We start from the raw sequence: 24,093 nt of genomic DNA, 5'->3' as shown, positions 1-24,093 counted from the left end.
CTAGCCCTCCTCTCTGGCTGGCACAGTGCCCCCAGGAGGTTCTATTCTTAGCTGTTTGGGTGTGAAGTAAATCCTTAGGCAACAGATAGCAGCAGAGTCAACACTGCTGCGATAAGTGGGGGCTGGGTCAGATCCGGGTTGTTGGCACCAGGCCCTGCCTCTCTGCCACCCCCACTTTCTACCGCCCTCCTCCCCATCCGTAGACTGCTTCTGGGTGGGCTCCCTGGCACCCTGGGAATGGGGAAGTGGTTCTGGTTCCCTGACCCCTTTGGGCCCAGGCACTGTGCCCATGTCCTCAACCACATTCCCCCAGGGCCCTGATGCCCTCTGGACACCCCATCCAGGATCTGATGCCAGCAGTCGGAATGCTACGCACCCTGGCGGCTGTTGCTGGTTGTGGCCTGAGCCTGGTGCAGGTGTGGCCGAAGCTGGTAGAGTAACTGCCTAGCAGCCCTCCTTCCTTCCTTCAGATCCACCTGGCGCCCCTGCACTGATCAACAGCAAGGTACCCTGGAACCCCACTACCCCCATGTTCTGCATAAACTACAAAGAATGGTCCCACTCAGGAAAGGCAGAAATGTGCCTGGCATCACAGTTTATTGTTTATAAACCATGAAAAGTATAGCTGTTGCTTCACACAGGCCTAGTGGTGGCTGCCACAAGGAGGCAGCAGCAGGCACCAGAGGTCTTGCCTGGCCCGATCCAATGGAGACGCACAGCCTTAGCTGAGTCTCCAAAAGAGACTTGGCACATTGGCACGGGTGCAGGACAGGTAAAGCATGCAAAAGGGAGAAGAGGGACATAAAGGGCATGCGGCCAGGGGTACGAGGACCCAAATAAATAAAGCAGGATAGGGTCCTTCCCCCTTACTAGGGAGGCCCAAAGCCTGCCTGCCCCAAAGCTATAGTTCAGCATCAATGGGACAAGGGACCTTGGCAAGGCAAAGGACTGAGCTGGTAATCATGACCAATGTTCCAATTGCCATGCCTCCCAAACAGCCTCAGGGGTGCAGGACAAGGATTGGGAAAGGGGCTCTCTATGGCCTGGGTGTGGTGCCAAGGGCAGGGCATGGGGCAGAGACTAGGTGGGCATGGGGGCCTGGGCTAACAGGCAATGGAGAGAATGGAGGACATTCAGAGGTGAGCAGATGAGAGCATCTTGGTAAGCAAAAATCCTGGGAAGACACAGACTGAGGGGACAGGGCGGGACCACATATTTGGAAGAGTCTGAGGGAGAAGCTGCCGGGGGGGGGGGGGGAGGAACAACCCAGTGCCAGGAAGCTTGGGGTGGGGGGGCAGTGTCCAGTGAGACCCCAAGTCTAGAAACGGAATCTAAAAGGATCAGTCCAGCTTGGCAAAGCCTCCGATGGTAACCTTCCTCTCCGGCTTGGTGCCCACAGGCTCCTGTAGCTGTACTGCACCACCCCCGATGAAGCAGAAGGCAGGGCACACAGGCCCTGAGCAGTCCAGGGGGCATTCCAGGAGCCCACGGAAGGACACAGCATCCAGAAAGGAAACTCGGCCCCGCTCATAGTCCAAGCAGATGCCCAGTCGGGGTGGCAGAGGCACAGTGCAGCCGGCTGCTGGGCCATCCCTCCCAGTCAGCCCTGCATTGGCGTTTGCTCCAGATCCCAGCAGGATCTTGCCCATGCCGATGGTTAGGAAAGCAAAGGGTGGTGATGCTTCGACGGTGGCATCCTCAGCACCGCTGTCGTGCCCGCTGTCTGGGTCATACCTGTAGGAGTGGGCATTGGGTAGGAGGATGTTGGGGGAATGGAGTACAAGAGTGAGGGACCAGGGAGCTGAGATGTTGGGATAATGGAATGTTGGGGAGTAGGAGGTTGCATGGATCAACTTTGGATTGAAGAGAAGGCTTAGGTCATGGTTTGGGAGGAAAGGGGTACTGAAGGGAAGGCATGCTGGCAGGGGAAGTATTGGGGAACAAGACAAGGCATTGATACATCACACTAAGGACATCTGTTCAGTGCTTATGGAGATAGGATAGTGTTGAGGAACATGGTGTTGGGGAAATCATGTTAGGGACAGGAGATGTTGGAAAAGGAGGGACTGGTGATTATGACACTGGGGAAAATGAGCAGAGAAAGGCATTGGGAGAGGCAAGAGTGAAGTGGGGGGGGCGGTTAGAGGAATGAAGGAAGGGTATGGAAAGAAATTGCTGTTGAGAAGAAATGGAGAGGGCTGGGAAGGTGGCTCAGTGGTAGAGTGCTTGCCTTGCATGCACGAGGCCCTCGATTCGATTCCTCAGCACCACATAAGCAGAAAAAGCCGGAAGTGGGGCTGAGGTTCAAGTGGTAGAGCGCTAGTTTACAGCTGAAAAGCTGAGGGACAGCGCCCAGACTGAGAGTTCAGGCCCATGACCGCCAAAAATAAAAAATAAAAAAAAAGTAAAAAGAGAGAAGAAATGGGGTGTGGAGGAATAGAGTGCTGGGGAGAAAGGGTTCGGGGAGAAAAGTGCGCACGTGGGAAGGTGTTAAATAGGATATGGGGGTGAGTAAGGAAGGTTGTGGAGATGAGATATTTAAAGGAAGAATGTTAGGATGTGGAGAAAAGATGTGGGGGACGGAGATCTTGACTAGGAAAAGTTTCATGGAGAAAGGAGGTTGGAAATGGAGTGCTAGGAGAAAGGACATGGAGGCTTGGAGAGGTCCTGAGTGACAGATGGAAGGAAGAGGTAATGACTTTGTCTTCTGTCATCCTTTTCCCTAACTACGTACTCTGAACACCAATATTCAAGGACCCTCTTGCTGAGCCCATATCTTCTTTGTCCCCTCCCAGCCTCACCCCCACAAGCATGCGCTATTTTTGCCATACCCTGCTCCCAACTCCCATGCAGGATCCCCAAACCCCATCTCTTCCAGAGGGGCCTGACCTGGGGCTGATCACATCAGGGGCACCCTGGAAGCTTTCCTGAAGCTTGCTCTCCAGCCCGACGCCCACCTTGACCAAGTAGGAGGCAGGGTCTACAGCGCAGGCCCAGTAGCTGCGGCCCTGGGTCACAGCCACATCGCCCAAGACCACGTCCACACTCAGGTGACAGCCGGTCAGCAGCCTTTCAGCAGCCAGCAGCAGGGGCAGCCCTGGAACACTCCGCACTGCTCGCTGGTCCTTGCTGATGGCCAGCCGCTCTCGGCTTGCACCCCAGCGGCCATCGAGGAAGAAGTGCAGGACTGGAAGGGGGAGGAGGGGTTGGAACAGAAGGAAGGACTTAAGGGACAAACAAACACTGGCACTGGGAATAGTGAGGTGTTCGCACAAGACGCTGAGAGATTTCAGAATGGTGAACAGGTTGGCTGGGGGTTCAGTTACCAAGAATGTGCAAGGGGCTCCAGAGAACAGAAATTCTGAACAAGTGAAATTAGGAGGCAAGATGGAAGAAGAAAGGGGCATGCCATATGGGCATGGGACCAGAGGAAGAGTTCTGTGAAGACTAATAGCACAAAAGCCAGTGTCCCAGACCTGGCTGCGTAACATGCTTCTTTCAGTCCTCCTGTAGTTGGTCCTGTGAACAATGCCCACTGTTTCCTGCTCTACCTGGTGACATGCCCACCACCACCTTCCTGTGCCTATCAACTCCCATTCCCCACACCAACCTTTACTCTCTTGTGCCCCTTGAGTGGTAAGTTTCCCTCTATCATACCCATGCCCAAAAGTGTAAGAATTCTCTAGTGTGTCACTTTGCTAACCTTTATTGAGCCTTCACTATGAGCCCTAAACTGGTTATTATTATTATTATTATTTTATTATTTGAGACAGGGTATTGCTATGTAGTCCAAGCTGACCTCAAACTCATGATCCTCCTCCTCAGTCTCTTGAGTCCTTCTGGGATTATAGGTATGTACGACCATCATTGACTTTCCTGCTAAATCTTTTTTTTTTTTTTTTGTTGGTCATGGGGTTTGAACTCTGGGCCTGGGTGCTGTCCTCAGCTCTTCACCTCAAGGCTAGCACTCTACCACTTGAGCCACAGCGCCACTTCCAGCTTTTTCTGTGTATGTGGTGCTAAGGAATTGAACCCAGGGCCTCATGCATGCAAGGCAAGCACTCTACCACTGAGCCACCTTCCCAGCCCCCCTGCTAAGTCTTTTATAGGTATTATCTCACAATAGTTTAACCCCCCTTTTTTTTTTTTGTCGGTTGTGGGGCTTGAACTCTGGGCCTGACCACTGTCCCTCAGCTCTTCAGCTCAAGGCTAGCGCTCTACCACTTGAGCTACAGTGCCACTTCTGGTTTTTTTCTGGTGGTTTATTGGAGATGAGAGTCTCAGAGACTTTCTTGCCTGGGCTGGCTTTGAACCGTGATCCTCAGATCTCAGCCTCCTAAGTAGCGAGGATTACAGGCGTGAGTCACTGGCGCCTGGCTAATTAATTCTTATGACAACTGTACTCCTATACAAGAGGACTCTAAAGTTCAGAGGAGGTGAAAAATAGGTCAAACCCCCCAGATGGAGCTGGTGGTTTATACCTGTAATCCTAGCTAACTTATGAGGCTGAGATTTGAGGATCATGTTTGTTTAGTCAGCGTGGACAGACAAATCCATGAGACTCTTTTTTTTTTTTTTTTTGTCAGTAGTGGGCCCTGGACTCTGTCCCTCAGCTCTTTGGCTCAAGGCTAGTGCTCTATCACTTGAGCCACAGTGCCACTTCTGACTTTTTCTGCTTATGTGGTGCTGAGGAATCAAACCCAGGGCCTCATGTATGCAAGGCAAGCACACTACCACTGAGCCACCTTCCCAGCTCCATGAGACTCTTATGTCCAATTAACTACCAAAAGCCGAAAGTGGAGTTGTAGATCAATTGGTAGAGCATCATCATTGAGTGAAAGAGTAAAGTGACAGCACCTAGGCCCTGAGTTCAAGTTCAGGTATGGTGGGAGAAACAAAGAGACCCACAAGGTTGATAAGAGGTAGATTTGGGATTTGAACCCAAGTAGTTGAGCTCCTCAGCCAGTGCATGTAGTACACTGTATCAAATCACTTTTCCAGGGCCCACTTGGAACGAGTGAGTCCCTAGCCTGCCATTCCCACCCACGCATGAGTGTCTGCACCTGCCCCACTGTGCCCAGCCTCCAGCTCACTCACCAGGCGCAGGGGGTGTATGCAGGTGCACATCCTCACTGTACTCGCCATAGCCAGCCTTGTTGCAGCCGCGAACACGCAGCACATACACAGAGCCCGTGTCAGGGTTCTCCAGTAGGGCACTGGTGCCCCTCACCTCCTCCCGCCGCTGCCAGCGGGTTGGACCGGGCTGTGCAGGCACATCTGTGCGCCGGAATTCAACAGTATAGTGCCAGGCAGGTGGTGAGTGGGGGGGCAGCCGCCAGCACAGGAAGATCTGATCGTAGGCAAAGGTGCGCTGGGTATCAATGACAGGAGCCTCAGGTACTGTTGAAAGAAATAGCAGGGATCAGTCAGGGCCTGGCCACTGGCCTAGCATGGAGGGCAGGGGCAGGCAGGAGAGGGGAAGCAGCGGGAGCCGGGGGGGTGAGTGTGGGTGAGGGAGTTGGGGAAAGGACCCATCTAGTCACTGGGTACTGGGTGGGCAGAGCTGGGCCCAGAGGAGAAAGAGGTTGGAGAGTGCTCCACAGGAATCAGAAAGCCTGTGCTGTGGTCTTGGACTGCTACTACTTTACTCTGGCCTGGGGTAAGTCACTCCCCATCTCTGGGCCTGTTTCCATCTCAGTCGAATGAGGGTATCTATCAGACCAGAGAAGTTCTGGTTGTGGGGAGGGGGTTCTTCCTATTAGATTCTATGAGTTTAGAGGAGCCGAGTGAGGCAGGCAAAGGCCACTGAAAACCCAGGCAAGAGGGCCCTGAGCAGGAAGGAGGGAGAGCAGGATTCGGAGGAAGGCGCAGCAAGGAGCAAGACAGAAAATGAGGAGGCCACAGAGGAAAAGCAAGCTTGCCAGCAATGCAGGATGTAGAGATCAAGAGAATGAAAGTCCGGAGGACACAAGGCACAAGGACAAAAGGTCAGAAGGGCCAGGATTAGGCAAGAGCCTCAAGAAGGCAGAGGAGACAGAGCCCTGGTCAGGTGAGAGGCCCAAGAAATCTGGTAAGGGCAGCAAGGAAGGAAGCAATGAGTGGCTGGCAGGCTGAGCTGAGCTGTGTGGGAGCGCAGGGTGGGTTGTGGGGAGGCCCGGCGGGGGGCAGGGCCCCCGGGGCAGGGCCGCTGACTTGCCTGGGGTGCTCCGGAGCAGAGTCCGCGGTGGCCACAGCCTACAAACAAAGAGAGGGAGAAGCAGCGCTGAGCGCGGTAGGATGGTGTGGCAGGGTAGGCTGGGTGGGAGGACTGGCTGGCCAGGCCAGGCAGGAGGCCAGGAGGTCCCTGGTGGGCACTGCCCCCCGGGCCCGCTGCTGGGGAGGAAGGGAAGAAGGCTCTGGTTGGGCATGGGCCTGGCCATCTCCTTACCTCGCAGGAAGTTAAGCTCTGTCAGCAGCTTCAGCTCACGCCCCACATCCAGCTGGCAATGGCGGAAGGAGGAGCTGGCAGCTGGCCGGAATGTTTGCAGGGCTTCAGTAGCTCGGGCAATCCTGGGAAGGAGAGCAGCAAGGGGTCAGACACTGCCGCATGGGCAGCTCTCCTTCCCCTTGATTGTTTTGTCCACCCCCAGAGCCTTAGCCTCTGCTTGGGATCTCTGCCTTATTCCTTGGAACAAATGGATAGCAGTTTGGTCTTAAGAAAAATCCTGAGTCCCAGCTCTTCACCTGACAGACATCGCTAGACACTGTCTAAGCTGCTGACTACACCCGTGATGCCCTGTGCCATGCCCTTCGGTACCTGTTGTGCAGCTGCTTGGCTGCCTGCACAAAACAAGGCTGGTCTGTTTCTTTAAGCACTTCCTGGGCATAGCCCACCAGACCTGAGCCATCCAGCAGGCTCCGGTGTTCCTGGATCTGGGCACTGAGCCGGGCAAGCCGTTCCTGTTGGCACTCTTCGATGGCCTGAAGCAGAGAGGCTCGCTTCTCCTCCAACACAGCCCCCAGACTCCGGACCAGCTGTGACACCTCTTCCTTTGCTTGCTGACCACTCACCTGCTCAGGGAGGGACACCCAAAGAATGAATGACTCATCTTTCTCTTGGAAGTAGTACTTGTGCCAGCTTCCTAGGATACCACAAGGAAGCTAGGATCCAAAGGATCTTGGGCAATCTGACCCATCCCTTAGCTGACAAGAAATCTGAACCCCAGATGGACTGAACACCTGACCATTTGTGGTAACTTTCCTGGATGCCCACATCGTAATTGTAAAGAAAGATACTCTCTCTATTTCCCCGTTTTGGCTGGATTCAAAAACTCAACACATAAGAAAGTTTTAATTATATGCATACTTGGGGGAGTCTATATGAGATTGAAGTTCAAAGCATAGGGCTGGGAATGTGGCTCAGTGGTAGAGTGCTTGCCTAGAATGCATGAAGCCCTGGGTTCGATTCCTTAGTACATAAACAGAAAAAACTGGAAGGGGGGCTGTGGCTCAATCGGTAGATTGCTAGCTTTGAGCAAAAGCAGCTCAGGGACAGTGCCAGGCCCTGAGTTCAAGCCCCATGACTGGCAAAAGAAAAAAGAAAGAAATGACCAAAGCATGATGCTTTAAAATGTTTTAGACAATTATAAATTTACCTTATTTTTTTTTTTTGGGGGGGGAAGGTATGTTTGGAATGGAACCCAGAGCCTCACACATGCTAAGCACGTGCTCTACCAACACCAGAGCAATACAGTTGTGAAGAAATGGTTGGACAAAGGGGTATCTATCTGGACTAGGGTAGAAAATTCTAGAGATGTTGCTAAGAGGTAGGTGAGGAAGCTCAATAGAAACTAGTGAAAAATAAGGGTCACTGCAGAGATTGTTTATTCATGTTCACTGAAGCTCCATTACCAGTTTCTGTGACCAAGACTACTCAGTCTTGGTATATGATGAACAGCCATCCCCCAACCCCCGAATCCTTCTAACTTCTGCAAGTAGGAAAACATAGGCCAAAGTTACTTTTTTTTGGTTTTTTGGGTGGTCGTGGGGTTTGAACTCAGAGGTTGGGTGCTGTCCCTCAGCTTTTCAGCTCAAGGCTAGCACTCTACCACTTGAGCCACTTCTGGCTTTTTCTGTTTATGTGGTGCTGAGGAATCGAACCCAGGGCCTCATGCATGCTAGGAAAGCACTCTACCACTAAGCCACTTCCCAGCCTGCCAAAGGTACTTTCTTTTTTTACTTTTTTCTTTTTTTTTTTTTGTGTCCGGTCGTGGTGCCTGAACTCTGGGCCTGGGCGCTGTCCCTCAGCTCTTCAGCTCAAGGCTAGCGCTCTACCACTTAAGCCACAGCGACACTTCTGGCTTTTTTCTTTTGTGCTTATGTGGTGCTGAGGAATCGAACCCAGGGCCTCATGCATGCAAGGCAAGCACTCTACCACTTAGCCACCTTCCCAGCCCTCTAAAGTTAATTTCTTAAGTGCTTTCACTACATCACCAGTTGGATTTGTGTGTCTGTGTGTGTGTGTGTGTGTGTGTGTGTGTGTGTGTGTTTGTGAGTCCTGGGGCTTGAACTCAGTCCTCAGATCTCAGCCTTTTAAGTAGCTAGGATTACAGGTGTGAGCCTTAGCACGTGATCTTTTTTCAGTTGGACATATTTTGTCTTTATAAGCTAACCTTTTAAGAACTAACTCATTTAAATAAGAGAGGCCATGACACTAAGGTCCCCTTGGATTGTCCTAACTAAGGTCCACTGGTGACTTTTCCGTCTCCATGTCAAACAGCCTGCTCCATACTTTCCCTGCCCTCACCACAGTCCAAGCTATAACCTAGCCTGGGGCACTGGTGTTCCTGAGAACCAAGTGTAACCAGAACCTCCACCCACACGTATGTGCACCCCTCAAGGGCTTCCTGAGCTGGCAGCAAGGTGATGGAAGTATGTCTACCCATACTACCTGCCTGTCTCCCCTCCCAGGAAGAGACCAGGGCCCATGTCCATGCACTCTCTCACCTCTGTGTGCCTGACGGTCTCCTCCAGCTCACAGATCTGGGTCTGAACTGTGTCCTGGTTTCCCAGGATGTATGTCAGGCTCTTTGTGAGCTTGTCCTAAGGAGGAAGAAAGAGGTGGGCATCATGCCTGGCTCTGTAGACCAGCAATTAGGACAAGGTGTGTGAGGGCGTGAGTTAGCGCAGGGCTGACTGGGCAGGGGTCTTCACCTTGAGGGCCTGGTAGGCATTGAGCACTGGTGTAATCTTGTGCCCACTATGGGTACGCCGCACCCGGCAGAGTTGGCATACGAGCCGTTGACATGTCTTACAGTAGTGGGTCACTTCTTCCTTGTGGTCCGGGCACATCAGGCCCTAGAGACACAAAAGACAATGAGATCAGCGGTCAATAGTGTGTATAAGGATACTGACCCACCACTGGAGTGGTTGGGTGGCGTCCCTCCACGGGTGAAAGGAAAGTGGAGGGAAGATCAGCTGGTCGTGCTCCACAGTGCCACCTGGTGGTGTACACAGGCATCAAGGAGCCTCTCCAGTGTCTCTCCAGGCAATGTCCATTTCACCAGCAATGCTCCTCCCTCCATCTACCTGAGGGTTTGTGTAGTAACAATAATGATGATGATGATAATCTAAGCCTTGTGGTTTATAATTAACTTTCTCTATCTTGTTCACTGCTGTACCCTCAATGCTTAGAATAGCCTCATGCATACAAATCATTTAGTATATAACTAACTTTTGTTTTTTGATGAGTCTTGATGTAGCTCAGGTTGGCCTCACTGGAAGCCTCCCGAATCAACCTCCTGAGGGCTGGGATTACAGGCATTTTGCCATCATCAGGCCAGATAACACTTTTTAGCAAACATAGGTTATCTCCTGGGATTCTGTCAATCAACCCTGCAGGTATGGAAACTGCAGGGCAGATACTATCTTCTCCAAGCAGTAGAAGACACTGGGAAATCCAGAGATGTTGATTTTTCCGTTGACTTTGTACTTTGTCTGAAGGCGGAGAATCTGCAGCTTAACCTCTGCCCACCTCCATTTAGAATCCCACAAGACATTCCAGACACCCCCACCCACTCATCACCACAATGCCCCTCCCTCCCCAGGCCCAGTAGGAGCTGACTCACCTTGGGGCGGAAGGAGAGGGTGGGCAGGGTGGGCTCATGCTGGGCCTTCTGAGTACCCCAGGGGTGGAAGAGCTTGAAGCACTCATTGCAGAAGGTGGCGCGACACTCTGTGCAGCCCTTGGTGGCCTCTAGTGGTGGGGGCTTGCACAGCTGGCACAAGATGGCACCTCCCACACTCACACTCTGGCGATACCGCTCCACCACACGCTCTAGGGTCAGGTTCCGGAAAAGCCCTGCCAGGCCCCGTTCCCCCAGCTCCACATCACCCTGGCAGGCTGGGCATGGAAACATGATCACCTGGGGGTGCAAAGCACCTCGTTTCCGCCCGGGGTATGTCCCAAAGCCTGTGGATGGACCCAGGAGGCAAAGGAGGTCAGAGTTATAGCTGGCTGGGGGGAAGGGAGTGAAATCTGTTCAATTAAAAAATGAAATTAAAAAAAAAATTGTGTCAGAGCTCAGCCCCAGAAAGACAGACAGATGTCCCTGTGCAGCGATGGACCCCTTCCGTCTTTTTGGTGACAACCTTGCATTCCCACCCTCATCCCACAGGCTCCAGTCCCACCTGATTTAAGCAGCCGGTCCAAGCGATCTGGCTTGGGGAGAGTTCTGCGTGAGAGGCGGGGGCTGCGCGTGGAAGGGGTGGAGGCAGGAGAGGTAGGCTCTGAGCTGGGGTCCCCACCATGGCCTATATAGCCTTGCTGGCCCAACACCTCTCGGGCACAGGCCTGGCACACATTGTGGGTACAGGGCAACACCAATGGCTGCTTATACATCTCTTGACACACAGGACACAGCAGTTCCTTCTCCATGTTCTTCATGCTTGTCTGTGGAGGGACCAAGAGGTGGGGTCAAAGCTTGGACGCCCGAGTCTGTCTCAGTTAGTTGTTTTTAGAGACTCAAGGGATTCCAGGGAGGGGCAAGACAAGCTACCTAACTAGGTACCTGACTAGGTCTAGATCACCCATCTACCTTCCCAGCCTTCTGGCCCTTGCCTCTGTTTCCCTTCTGCAAAGCTAAAGGGTCCAATAAGAAGATAAGGAGCTTGTGCCTTCCTCTCCCCCCACCTCACCCCATTCAAGCCCCGCCCCCATCCCTGGCTGCAGCAGTCCCGGGCAGGCAGACCTCCTCACCTGCCCCCATCCCTCCATCTCTGGGCGGCCAGCCCTGGTATTTATCTCAAGGGCACCGCCCATTTTGCAGCTCAGTGAGACCCCGGCACGCTTCTCCAGCATTCTGTCTCCTAGCTGCCCCTCGGACGCGTGACTCCTCCCATAGTCAGGCGCAGCCAGCTTTCCATCCTCCAGCCCCCATCAGGCCTGTGGCCTCCACAGTCCCCATCCTCCATCCTTCACATTCCTATCTCTTCCAATCTCCCGAGGTCAACTCATTGCCCTTCGCCCCCTACCCTCCGGCCCTCTCCCGTCCCTTCTCCTAGCTCAGCCCAAGCCTAAACTAGGGAAGAAATAAGCGCCCCGCCTACTCGCCCCCTCCCCACCGGAAGTATCCCTCCCCCTTTTGGTGGCGGGGGTCCTCATACTATGCCCCACCCCCACACCTCACCTTGGTCCCTCTCTTCGCAGCCATCCCGGTCAGGGGCGCAGCTGACACAAAGGAGGGAGGGACAGGGAGGGAGGGGGAAGGAAGTGGTGGGGGGGAGCAGGGTTGGCACCGCCCCTGGGAGAGCCGGGCACGAGTTACCATGACAACCGCAGGCACGGTAGCTGCCTGGAGTGGGGGTGCGGTGGGGTGGGGTTCAGGAGTGGGGTCCAATTTGGGAACTGCATCCTGGGGCGGGCCTCTTCATCACCCCCTACCTGTCCTCAGTTCTCTTGGAAAAGATTCAAGCTCGCACATGCCGAGTTCGAAAAGCATAGCTCCTTCGCCCTGAAGCCCCAGCCTTGGTGCACTGCTGGCGGCTGCCCCAATCCACCCGCTGCGTGCGGGCAGCCTCTCCAAGCCCCAGCCGGCCAACGCGCTCCTCCACGGCACTCACCTCGCGGCTGCTCCTGGCACTGCCCCCTCGTACCTGCATCCCGGCCTCCCCCACGTCTCTGCCTTCTCTGAGCCCCGTCTACATCCCGCCCTCCTTCTGGATGTCCACCTGTTCAAGGGTCTGTCTTGCCAGGACCCCTCTACACCCCCACCCTTCCCCTCGACCCCATCTTAACTCACACTGATGCGGACCAGTGCATCCATGATGGAAGTGAAGGTCTGCATATCCTCACCCTCAGCCATGGCCCTACGGTGCCCACCCGCCCCCGGGTGCCCGATCCCGGCAGCTGCTGCGAACCCTGGGCTTAATGCAGGAGCCCGGTGGGGGTGTGGGGAGGGGTGTGGGGGTGAAGTGTCACTGCGCATGCTCCGGGGACCAGCCTTGAACAGCGCCCGTCGGGGTAGGGGGTGGGAAATAGTTCTCCCCACGTGGTTCTGGGAAAGGCGGTCTGGGGGTGGGTAACATGGACGGCATTTGAAGGGAGAGCCAATCCTTATACTAGGACTCTTCAGTGGCTCCCACTCGTGAAACGAGAGACTAGTTTCAGAGGAAGATGAACTCCAGATTGGGCACTCTACGTTGGACAAGTCCCCGGGAGATGTTGAAGCCATGAACATGGAGCAGGCAAACATGCACTAGCCATGACATAAATGGCAAGGAAGTCAGTGGTGAGGTAGAGGGCATAGGCCATGGTCAAGTGACTGGAAGACGCAGTGCAGCTTGTAAATTGAGGCAGCGGATGCTCTGGGCACAGGGGCAAAGCTGGGGACCAGGGCGGTGGCCAAGGATGCTCTTTGACACATTATGTCCTCCTTGACGGCAGAGGGCGCTGCCTCCAGTCGCCAAAGAGGAAGAGGTGGAGTAAAGCAAGCCGGCGTGGGGCGCTGACGCATGCGTACAGCCCACCGCGCCCGGTTCGGCTCCCCTCTTTGCTTGGCCCGAGGCGCGGATTGGACCCATAGCCGGGGAATGATGGGTAACGAGACCTGCGGGATCCCCGGGCCCGGCAAGCGGGCGTCGGAGATGGGCGGGCCAGCATGCCCCGAGCTCTCCCGGCAAAGCTGACGTGTCCTCGGTTCCTGGGAGCGGGCGTTTCCACCGGACAGGAGGGATCGGGGTGTCCGAGGCTGGGGAATGCTTGGGGAGGGGGTGTCGCAACGGGATGCGAAGAGTTGAGGGGAGCGGCTATGGTTCCCCGAGTGCTTAGAAGTGGCCGGGTGACGGGGCTCCGGGACCAGCCTCATGGTCCTGCAGCTCCAGTGGGAAGGCGGAGCTGACTGGGCCCCGTCTCTCATGCATGCAGTGGTGGGTACTGGCACCTCCCTGGCGCTGTCCTCCCTGCTATCCTTGCTGCTCTTCGCTGGGATGCAGATGTACAGCCGCCAACTGGCCTCCACCGAGTGGCTCACCATCCAGGGGGGCCTGCTGGGTTCCGGCCTCTTCGTCTTCTCTCTCACTGTATCCTTCCTGCTGAGGTGAACGAGGGAGGGATGTTTGAGGTTTAGGGAGGGTAGAGGGCCAGGTAGGCTGGTGCCAATTCCCTGTCCCACCCAGCGCTGCCCCTATTGTGGGCCCTTTTCCTTAACTCCCTCAACCTTAGGCCTTCAATAATCTGGAGAATCTGGTCTTTGGCAAAGGATTCCAAGCAAAGATCTTCCCTGAGAGTAAGTTAAAACAGGGTTGTGTTTGAACCCTCTCTTCTCTAAACTTCCCCAAACATGGACACTGAATATCCAGATGTTTAGGTGGTAAATGTCATTAAGGAGAAATGTTAGAAAAGGATGATGCTTTTGGGTTCAGTGTCTTTTTTGGTGGTGGTGGTCCTGGGGCTTGAACTCAGGGCCTAGGTTCTGTCCCCGAGCTTCTCTGTGCTCAAGGCTAGCACTCTACCACTTGAACCATAGCACTACTTCCAGCTTTTTCTGCTTATGTGGTTGGTACTGAGGAATCGAACCTAGGGCTCCATGCATGTTAGGCAAGCACTCTACCACTAAGCCACATCCCCAGCCCTGGAGTCAGTAGCTTGTATAGCTTCAGATATTGGAACTGGAAGACAAAGGCTTTGAAAGCCAGAAGCTGGCAGCACAGCATTTGGGGAAGCTTTCAAGGGGATTCGTGCTTGATACTCATTCTTTGTTCCCACTAGGAGCTGTGCATTGACCCCCTACACCAGTGATTTCTATTTATTTGAGGGAATTGTGAAGAACTTAAATATTCAAGCCACATTTTTATGTCATCAGGACTCCTGACCAAATTAGAATAACTTAGATTGTTTTCTGTTTGGAATAACCCTTGTTTAATTGCTCTTGTAATTGGGAATTGATGATGTAATTATTTATGGAAAATTAAGTTCATAAAGCAAATTAGGCATCATGGCCAGCTCACCTAAGGAATGCCATATGCTCCAAAATTTACAGCAGATGCAATCTCAAGCAAAACCTTTAGTAAAACAAAGATGTACTTCATTGCTTTGCCCTTCTCCAGGTCTTACTCTTCAACTGTTCCTGTTACAGGCTTCCAAAGTGCCTTTCATCCAGCAGTCCCAGGACTTCTTTTGTTTCCATGTAAACTGTGTTAATTTGTTCCAGAAAGAAACCTTTGTCAGAGCTGTGTATTAGGGGCTTATACCTATAATTCTGGCTACTCAGGAGGCTGAGATCTGAGGATCGTGGTTCATAGCCAGCCTGGGCAGGAAAATCAGTGAGACTCTTATCTCCAATTAACCATCAGAAAACTGAAAGTGGTGCTGTAGTAGAGTGCTAGCCTTGTGATAAAGAGCTGAGGGGCAGCGCCCAGGCCCAGAGTTCAAGCCCCATGACTGACAAGCAAAAACAAACCTTCAGCTTCCACCTCTGGTCACCCAGCTTAATGAAATGATTCTGTTTGGCTGACTTGTGTTATTTCCTTAAATGGAAACAAGCCTTTGCCTTTTTTTTTTTTGGTTGGTCATGGGACTCGAACTCTGGGCCTGGGTGCTCTCCCTCAGCTCTTCAGTTCAAGGCAAGCACTCTGCTACTTGACCCACAGTGCCACTTCCAAGCCTTTGCTCTTAAGGCTCTGCTAGTACCTTCTCTTCTCTTTTGAGACAGGGTCTCACTGTGTAGCCCAAGCTGGTCACTTCTTGAATTTATGGAATCAGATTCCTGGGTAACTGACAACTACATGCACACACCATCTTTTCCTTTTTATGAAAGAAAGTCAGGAAGTTAAGTGAGAGCTGAGGTAGAGCTGGTAAAAAGTATTCATCATATGAGCTGGGAATGTAGCTCAGTGGTAGAGTGCTTGCCTTGCATGCATAAAGCCCTGAGTTTGATTACTTAATACCACTAACAGAAAAGGCCAGAAGTGAGTGGTGTTGTGGCTCAAGTGGTAGAGTGCTAGTCTTGAGCAAAAGAGGCTCAGGGACAGTGTGCAGGCCCTAAATGCAAGCCCCACGACTGGCAAAAAATAAATAAGTAAAATAAAAAATACATACATACATACATACATACACACTATATATATATATATATATATATATATATATATATGCATCACCTACCTCCAGGCCCTTAGCACTGTGACAACATGAAATCCTTCTGCTGTTGTCATGGCACACTCTTCCAGCCAGGTTTCCTAAGATTCAGAAGGCTCCATATTTCTCCAATGAATGCCCAGTATTTCCATTCTAACCACCATCTGACTTTTTGTTGGTTGTGGGGCCTGAATTCTGGGCCTGGGCCTCAGCTCTTCACCTCAAGGCTAGTTTGCTCTACCACTTGAGCAACAGGCTTTTTCTGCTAATGTAGTGCTGAGGAATTAGACCCAGGGCCTCATGCATGTCACATTCCCAGCCCCTGACTTTTTTTTGCCAGTCATGGGCTTGAACTTTGGGCTTGGGCCCTGTCCCTGAGCTTCTTTTGCCCAAGGCTAACATTCTACCATTTGAGCCACAAGGCTACTTCTGGCTTTTGTTGAGTAGTTTATTGGAAACCTCATGGCCAGGCTGGCTTTGAACCGTGATCCTCAAATCTCAGCCTCCTGAATAGCTAGAATTATAGGCATGAACCACCAGCACCTGGTTGAACTTAGGACTTAGGTGCTGTCCCTAAGCTCTTTTGTTCAAGGCTAAAACGCCACCACTTGAACAACAGCTCCACTTTTGACTTTTTGTGGTTAATTGGAGATAAGAGTCTCTCAGATTTTTTCGTGTCGAGGCTGGCTTCAAACCATGATCCTCAGATCTCAGCAGCCTAACTAGGTAGGCGTGAGCCACCAGTGCCCAGTCCATTTGACCTTCTTTGTCCCTTTCCTTCCTAGTTCTCCTCTGCCTCCTGTTGGCGCTTTTTGCATCCGGCCTCATTCACCGAGTCTGTGTCACCACCTGGTATGTGCCTGACAGCGGGGTAAGGGGTACAGTGCTCTATATTTTGGCACCAGATCCTACTGATGGTGCCAGACCTTCTCACTACCATTACCACCACATACCTCTCCCTCTGTTCTTCCATTTTTAAACCTGAACCTGGATTGTTTTATCCTTGATGTTAATGTTTGCCCTTGTAGCAGTACAGCATGCCCACTGATGCCATGATCTTTCTGTCTTCACCTTGTAGCTTCATCTTCTCCATGGTTGGTCTCTACTACATCAACAAGATTTCCTCTACTCTGTACCAGGCAACAGCTCCAGTCCTTGCCCCAGCCAAGGTGACAGGCAAGGGCAAGAAGAGAAACTAACACTGAGTGTCCAATAAAGTTGATTTTCTTTGTAGCTTTGTAAGCTGTGATATGTTGCTGGCCTCTCCTGTCAGTGTCTGCATGGATCTGCAGAATGCTCAACAGGCAAGTACTGTTTTCAGAATGTGGGGATAGTGAGACTTTTCTCCTGCCAGAGTTCATTTTTGCCAATAATTATTGAGTACTGCCAGTGCCAGGCAATTTGTGGTATATACTTGTGTGAAAAACCATCATGGAAAATAAGTACATGAATGATCTGCAGTCTTGACCTTTGGGAAGAGGGGTTAAAGCTGCCATGCAGAAGACTTGCCTATCAGAACTGGAATCTATTTTGAAACCAAAGATTAAGAGAAGAGAAGGCTTTTACCCCTATGCTATACTGTGGGACTCCATGTGGGACTATTACTTCAGCTTTCTACATTGAGCAAATGAACTTTCTGTTGCAGTTCCCTACCAGCATTGCTTTTCTAGACCTATCCATTCTACTCCAGCATGAACCATGTGCCTGTGTTTAGAAAGATTCCTTGGGCTCTATGCCTCTTTGTACTAGTGCCTTTAATTTTTCCTTTCTGTTTTACAGGAAGGATCTTAGGTTTTAGTAAGGTTATATATAAAGCTGGCCAGCCTCTGAGCCAGCTTTGATGGAAAAGAGGAAAGTAAGTGTCTAGATCCTACCCTGTCAAGACCAACTCTGCCCAGTGAGTCTCTTCTTTGGGGGCTACCTCTGTACCCCCAATCCTGCTGGATTAAGGTACACACCCATTTTGGTTACCTTTATCTTCTCAATGCCTGATGATGGCAGTAGGTTAGTGGGTTGGTTGAATAAATGGATCTGCTGATCTAACCTATAACAAAACCCTGTATTCTGGTGGTGCCTATATTACAGAAGAAGACCCAGTGAAGAGATCAAAGCTTTTGTGGGCCAGGGCTGGGAAGGTGGCTCAGTGGTAGAGCGCTTGCCTTGCATGCCTGAGGCCCTGGGTTCAATTTCTCAGCACCATATAAGCAAAAAGAAAAAAGTTGGAAGTGGCGCTGTGGCTCAAGTGGTAGGGCACTAGCCTTGAGCTGAAGAGCTAAGGGACAGCGCTCAGGCCCAGAGTTCAGGCCCCATGACCAGACCAAAAACAAACAAAACAAAGTTTTTGTGGGCCAGGCGCTGATAGCTCAGACCTATAATCCTAGCTACTCAGGAAACTAAGATATGAGGATCAAAGTTCAAATCCAACCCTAGTCAGACAAATCTAGGGGCTCTTATTATCAGTTAACTAGTAAAAACCTGGGAGTGAAGCTGTGGCTCAAGTGGTAGGGTGCCACCCTTGATTTAAAAAGCTAAGAGAGGGGCTGGGAAGGTGGCTCAGTGGTAGAGCACTTGCCTTGCATGCTCGAGGCCCTGGGTTCGATTCCTCAGCACCACATAAGAAAATAGCCACAAGTGGCGCTGTGGCTCAAGTAGTAGAGTGCTAGCCTTGAGCTGAAGAGCTGAGGGACAGCGCCCAGGCCCAGAGTTCAGGCCCCACCACCGGCTAAGAGAGGGGCTGGGAAGGTGGCTCAGTGGTAGAGCACTTGCCTTGCATGCCTGAGGCCCTGGGTTCGATTCCCCAGCACCACATAAACAAAAACAAGAAAGCTGGAAGTGGCGCTGTGGCTCACATGGTAGAGTGCTAGCCTTGAGCTGAAGAGCTGAGGGACAGCGCCCAGGCCCAGAGTTCAGGCCCCACCACCGGACCCAAAAAAAACCAAAAAGCTAAGAGAACTCTAAGCCCTGAGTAAGGAAACATTAGTACGGAGAATCCATTAAAAGATGTAGGGGCAGGAAGTGTGGTTGAAGTGCTCAAGTGATAGGGCACCTGCCTAGTGAGCAGGAGGCTATGAATTTAATCCCAAATACTATTAAAAAAAAGAAGGGTTGGGCCAGGTGGCTCATGCATGTAATCCTAGCTACTCAGGAGGCTGAGGTCTGAGGATTGCAGTTCAAAGCCAGCCCAGGCAGGATGTTCATGAGACTTTTTTTTTCACTTGTGAATTTTATTGTTCATGAGACTTTTTTTTTTTTATTCCTTTCCTTTTACTTTATTATGTGCTCTCTAGGCAGGTAGGTTTTCTTGAAAAGATTTACTAGTTTTGAATTACAAAATTTACATCAAATGGGGAATATCTGAAAAACTGACAATGCCATCTGTTGCTAACGTTTTGATGACTTTCATTCATTCATATATATATATATATATAGGCACTGGTGGTATACACTGTTAGGTTTTTAAAAAGAGGTATCCCAGTAAGAACAGCACCAGCCCTCACGTGGTATTCAGGTAAGGGGTAGGTTTATTCAGTAGACCTGCTGGACCAGGCAAGGGTGGCACTCCACGTGGCTGGGAAAGGCCTGGGAATGAGAGAGCTGGGAAAGAGAGGAAAGAGCTGCAGAGAGAAGGGAGAGGGGAGAGAGAGAGAGCTCAGAGAAAGGCAGAGAGCAGAGAGAGAGCAGAGAGGAACAGAGAGAGAGAGAGAGTTAGAATAGAACAGAGAGAGCTGTTCATGAGACTCTTACTCCAATTAACCACCAGAAAACCAGAAGTGCCTCTGTGGCTCAAGTGATAGAGCACCCGCCTTGAGCTGAAGAGCTGAGGGACAGCACTCAAGCCCAGAGTTCAAGCTCTGTGACTGACAAAAAAAGGGGATGGGTTGGTTGGGAATGTGGCTTAGTGGTAGAGTGCTTGCCTAACATGCTTCAAGCATGCTCTGGGTTCAGTTCCTCAGTACCACATAAACAGAAAAAGCCAGAAGTAGTGCTGTGGCTCAAATGGTAGAAGCTCAGAGATAGTGTCCAGACCCTGAGTTCAAGACTCAGGACTGGCAAAAAAAAAAAAAAAAAAAAAATGAGTTCTGGTCAGGAGGCCTCCCCTACCCTATCTTTCTCCCATTTGTGGGCAGAACTTTGCTCTGAGGGAGTGCTAGGCAGTTTCCCTACAATTCCCATAGAGGGTGCTATGAACTCGGGCCTTTCCTAGAGAGAACACCTTTGCAAGTTGCCCCTGAAGGGCTGGAGGAATTGATGCTGCTGCGTCTGTGGAAGCCATCCTTCTTGAAGGACCTGAGACTGGCCGAGTTAGGAGTGCTGAAACCTCCTCCTCTGTTCGGGAGTGGAGCTAGGTCAATGGAGAACACAGCCTCCTAGAGAGGGTGGCAGTTCTAGGCTCCAATTTACCCAGTGAAGTTACTCTTAAGAGGGCCTGTGATATGTGGGGCCCTCTGAGGGAGGAGAGAGGTTGTTCTAAAATGGACCCTGGGCCAACAAGGTAGTGGTTGGTTCTAGGTCTTACTGTTAAACCTTGACTTTGTCCTAACTTTGACTTTGAAGTGAGAACAGTGGGCAGAGGCCAGATCCCAGTCCAGGTAGGTACCAACAATCCTGGGATGGGGCCTCCTGAAGGTTCTAGCCCCCTCAGTAGTGGATGCTGTTTGGGTCATGCCAGCATCACTTCTGTGGCAGGAGAGGATCCAAATAGCAGGTACCAAGGCAGTACCCAATGATCAGGGCACCTACTGCCATCCGGGGCAGCATGTGGCCAGAAGTAATGACCCCTTAGTTAGGGAATGGGTACATTTACAAGGCAGATTGGCGCCAACCACAGTTCTCCACCCAGCCTATCTCTGTGGTGCCTAGTTGCAGGCTCTGTACACCTGACCTGCCAATTAGCCCTGGCCAGGGGTATTACAGCCACCTAATCACCATCATTAAGTAAAAGGGGGGGAGGAGCGGTGAGGACATCATGGCTTCTAGAGACCTGAAGTTGAAAAGGGCAAAGACTAACCTCTTGGCCCTGGGCTCCTGAGGCCACGGGAGGAACCACCCTGGAGGCAGTAGACCTGAGGGAGAGATGGGCAGCCTGCCCCTGGAGGACAGAGGGAAGCCAGATGTTTCCTCCTGTTCCCTCACACGTGGCTGAGACACTTGGGACACCCGCAGCCAGCTCCGGAAACAGGAGTAAATAATACAAGGGGAGGGGCTGTGCACGAGCAGGAGGGCTTTGTGACTCCTGACCTAGGAATGAAAGGGGCAGAAAGTGTTGCCACCTGCAGAAAGGCCAGTGGGAAGCTGAGACAGATAGCAAGCAGGATCCCTATCTCAGGTGGGGGTGCACTCCTCAAGATTGGCATTGGCATGAAGAGTGCCTGGCATTCAGAGCATGCCAGCTGGTCAGGGTGGGGACTGGGGGTGCCCAGGGCAGGCAGGGAGGGGGAGTCTGCGCCAGGCCTTGGCCAGGCCTTGGCTCCAGCCCTTTCCGGCCCTTATTGTCCTTGGTGAGAACAGGACGCTGTCCTGTTCCCACTGCCTGGCCCCCCCCAGTTCTGCTCCCCAGGGGCTCGGGAAGGATGTTGGGAAACAAGAGAGAGCCAGAGGCCCATAGAGACAGAGATGCTGAGAGACTCAGAGACAGATACAAAGGGAGAAAGGTTTCATCAAAAATGCATTGAAGTTCATTGTGAAGCAAACTGGCCCAAGGCGCTGTGGGAACTCTGAAAGAATGGGAAGCCTGAGGCCCTGCCCTCTGGGGGACCTCCGGGCTGGCTAGTCTACTGTTTGGCCTTCCCTGACTTAGGATCCCTAACTGGACTGCCTCCTAAGCAAACAATGGTAGGAACCCTAGCACAGACACAGTGGGGGCACTTAATTGCTTCCTTCAGGTGTATTTCTTTGCCTCCCTCCCTTGCAAATTGGAAGATTGGAAGGAGGGAGGGGACCCTTATAGGGGCTAAGGGCCAGCTGGTCACGCAGAAGTTGTAATGGTAAATGCTATTTGGCTGAGTTCCTGCAGAGGCAGAGAGAGAAGCCCCTAGTTGGCCAGAGTCAGGCCCCCAACTCCCACCTCTGGCAAGTGTGATAGGCCAGCCATTGCCAGAAGCAGAGTTTAGATCTTTCCCTTGGGCCCCAAGGGGCATCTAGGTCCATAGACCTCTGCAGCAGTGCCCCCAGGCATGATGGGAATCTTGCACCCACAGATCTGTTCCCTCGGAGATACCTAAAAATGGAGAAAACCAGACATATCTTCACTTGACAATTTAACACAAAGTTAATACAATTGTCCACAGATCATTATAGGATTTATATAAATTTTCCATCCTAAGAACTGCAGATATTATTTCACCATTTAAGTCTATGGGGGAATTTAAAAATGCATGAAGAAAAAAAAGGTCTGTGGGGGAAAACAATCAAGCTGGTTGCTGGTGGCTCATGCCTGTAATAGTAGCTACTCAGGAGGCTGAGAACCATGGTTCCAAGCCAACCTTTGAGTGAAATAGCTAAGGCACAGTGCCCAGCCCCTGAGTTTATGTCCCAGTACTAGCAGGGGAAAAACAAAGGTCAGGCTGGGATGTAGCTCAGTGGCAACACACTTGCCTAGCTAGTGCAATCCTAGGTTCTATCCACCATACCAAAAAAGAAAAGAAAAGAAGAAAAAAAAGAAAGAAAAGAAAAACAAACAAAAAAAGGCTATTGTATGCTGGGCACTAGTGGCTCCTGCCTGTAATCCTAGCTACTCAGGAGGCTGAGATCTGAGGATTGTGATTCCAAGCCAGCATAGGCAGAAAAGCCCCCAAGAGACTCTTATGTCCAATTAACCACTCAAAAACCAAAAAAGGGGAGGTGTGGCTCAAAGTGGTAGGGTTCTAGCCTTTTTTTGGGGGGGGGGTCAGGTCGTGGGCCTGAACTCTGGGCCTGGGTGCTGTCCCTCAGCTCTTCAGATCAAGGCTAGCGCTCTACCACTTGAGCCACAGCGCCACTCCCGGCTTTTTTCTTTTTGCTTATGTGGTGCTGAGGAATCGAACCCAGGGCCTCATGCATGCAAGGCAAGTGCTCTACCACTGAGCCCCACAAGTGGAAAAAAAAAGTCTATGGTAAAAATAAGTAAATAATTTAGATGGGCAAGTTTATGAGTGTACTATTTTCTGTTGGTACTGGGATACTGGGGTTGAATTCCAGGCTTCAGGCTTTACCTCGGCTTTGATCCTTCACAGCTGATTCTCTACCACTAGAGACACAGCTCCACTTCCAGGTTTTTTGTTAGATAATAGATAAGAGTCTCTGGATATATTTGTTGAGGCTGGCTTAGAACCACATTCTTCAGATCTCAGCCTCTTGGGGTGGCTAGGATTATAGACATGAGCTATTAGTGTCTGGCTTCTATTTTTGTATATATTTGAAAATTCCATCATTAAGGTCAAATCAATTTCATGGTAAGCCCCTTTTCTCTCTTCTAGAGTTACAGTGTGACTAAAACCAAATTCCAAGATAACACCAGAAGTCTAAATTTGAGGCTCTGTGTGACAATAAAACCTGAGCCAAATGGCCCTCTTGAACTGTAATGAGTCCTTCTCTGAGACTCGTCTCACCCCAAGTAAACTGGAAGAGTAGAGCAGGGGAAGTCTCCCCATCCACTTGAGCGGAAGCTGCTCTGCTAGGACGGGAAAGCGAGATTGCTGTCTATATGGCCCACATCCAGAAAGTAAAAAAACAACAAAAAACACTCAACAACCTCTGCCACCTTTTTCTCTATGTCAAAGTTGCTCTGAGGGCTGACCTGCAGCTATTTCAAGAGATTTCTGGGAAGGGATTTATGTGTGACTCTGTGTGTGAGGGTATGAGGAATGACACCTCAGAAGACCCCCCTACTTCCTAATCTTAGCCTCTGTCCTCTCTGCAGCCTCTGTGCCCCAAGCCCAGTTATGACAGAGTTTAGATTTCAAGGCAGCACATGGGATGATAGGAAAGAATTGCTCCTTAAAATCAGACAGCCCTGGGCTGGGAAGGTGGCTCAGTGGTAGAGCGCTTGCCTTGCATGCTCAAGGCCCTGGGTTCGATTCGTCAGCACCACACAAGCAAAAAGAAAAAATGGCGCTGTGGCTCAAGTGGTAGAGCGCTAGTCTTGAGCTGAAGAGCTGAGGGACAGTGCCCAGGCCCAGAGTTCAGGCCCCATGACCGGACCAAAAAAAAAAAAAAAAAAAAAATCAGCCCTGAGTTCTAGTTTTGGCTCTGATGCCTAGCATGTGACTGACTGGGACAAGTTGGGTGACCTCCCCATACCTTAAACTTCTTGATTGTAAAATAAAGCTAAGAATACCTCCATTAGGTTAAAGATGAGGATTTCAGGGGCTGGGAAGTTGGCTCAGTGGTAGAGCACTTGCCTTGCATGCCTGAGGCCCTGGGTTCGATTCCTCAGCACCACATAAGCAAAAAGAAAAAAAGCCGGAAGTGGCGCTGTGGCTCAAGTGGTAGAGCACTGGCCT

The 24,093-nt window shown here is 51.4% G+C and overlaps 2 protein-coding genes across 5 annotated transcripts; one reads left to right on the top strand and one right to left on the bottom strand.

Annotated features, from left to right (window-relative positions):
• Nucleotides 1–578: 578 nt before the first annotated feature.
• On the bottom strand, nt 579–12,461 carry LOC138815498 (tripartite motif-containing protein 46). Of its 4 annotated transcripts, none has more exons than XM_070004936.1 (10): nt 12,279–12,461; nt 10,669–10,930; nt 10,107–10,450; nt 9,193–9,336; nt 8,986–9,081; nt 6,797–7,050; nt 6,428–6,549; nt 5,098–5,400; nt 2,890–3,187; nt 579–1,734 (listed from the first exon to the last, which is right to left on the bottom strand). In XM_070004936.1, exons 1-10 carry the CDS (start codon nt 12,339–12,341, stop codon nt 1,341–1,343), a joined length of 2,280 nt encoding a protein of 759 aa, XP_069861037.1. In that variant the 5' UTR covers nt 12,342–12,461; the 3' UTR covers nt 579–1,340. The 4 variants fall into 4 exon arrangements, with proteins under 4 accessions (XP_069861037.1, XP_069861036.1, XP_069861039.1 ...); XM_070004935.1 differs by lacking the exon at nt 12,279–12,461 and adding an exon at nt 11,667–12,143; XM_070004937.1 differs by lacking the exon at nt 12,279–12,461 and adding an exon at nt 11,667–12,143 and having other exon boundaries at nt 1,642–2,175.
• Nucleotides 12,462–12,961: 500 nt separating this feature from the next.
• On the top strand, nt 12,962–16,846 carry LOC138815497 (keratinocyte-associated protein 2). Its single transcript, XM_070004933.1, has 5 exons — nt 12,962–13,075; nt 13,403–13,557; nt 13,700–13,763; nt 16,399–16,465; nt 16,692–16,846. Exons 1-5 carry the CDS (start codon nt 12,991–12,993, stop codon nt 16,810–16,812), a joined length of 492 nt encoding a protein of 163 aa, XP_069861034.1. The 5' UTR covers nt 12,962–12,990; the 3' UTR covers nt 16,813–16,846.
• Nucleotides 16,847–24,093: the final 7,247 nt, after the last annotated feature.

Source organism: Dipodomys merriami, unplaced genomic scaffold, assembly GCF_024711535.1.
Source record: "Dipodomys merriami isolate MVZ:Mamm:240054 unplaced genomic scaffold, mDipMer1.0.p SCAF_644, whole genome shotgun sequence".
In the NCBI taxonomy this organism is placed as follows: Eukaryota; Metazoa; Chordata; class Mammalia; order Rodentia; family Heteromyidae; genus Dipodomys; species Dipodomys merriami.
Note: the sequence above shows the minus strand (reverse complement) of the source record. Positions and strands in the feature narration are given on the sequence as shown.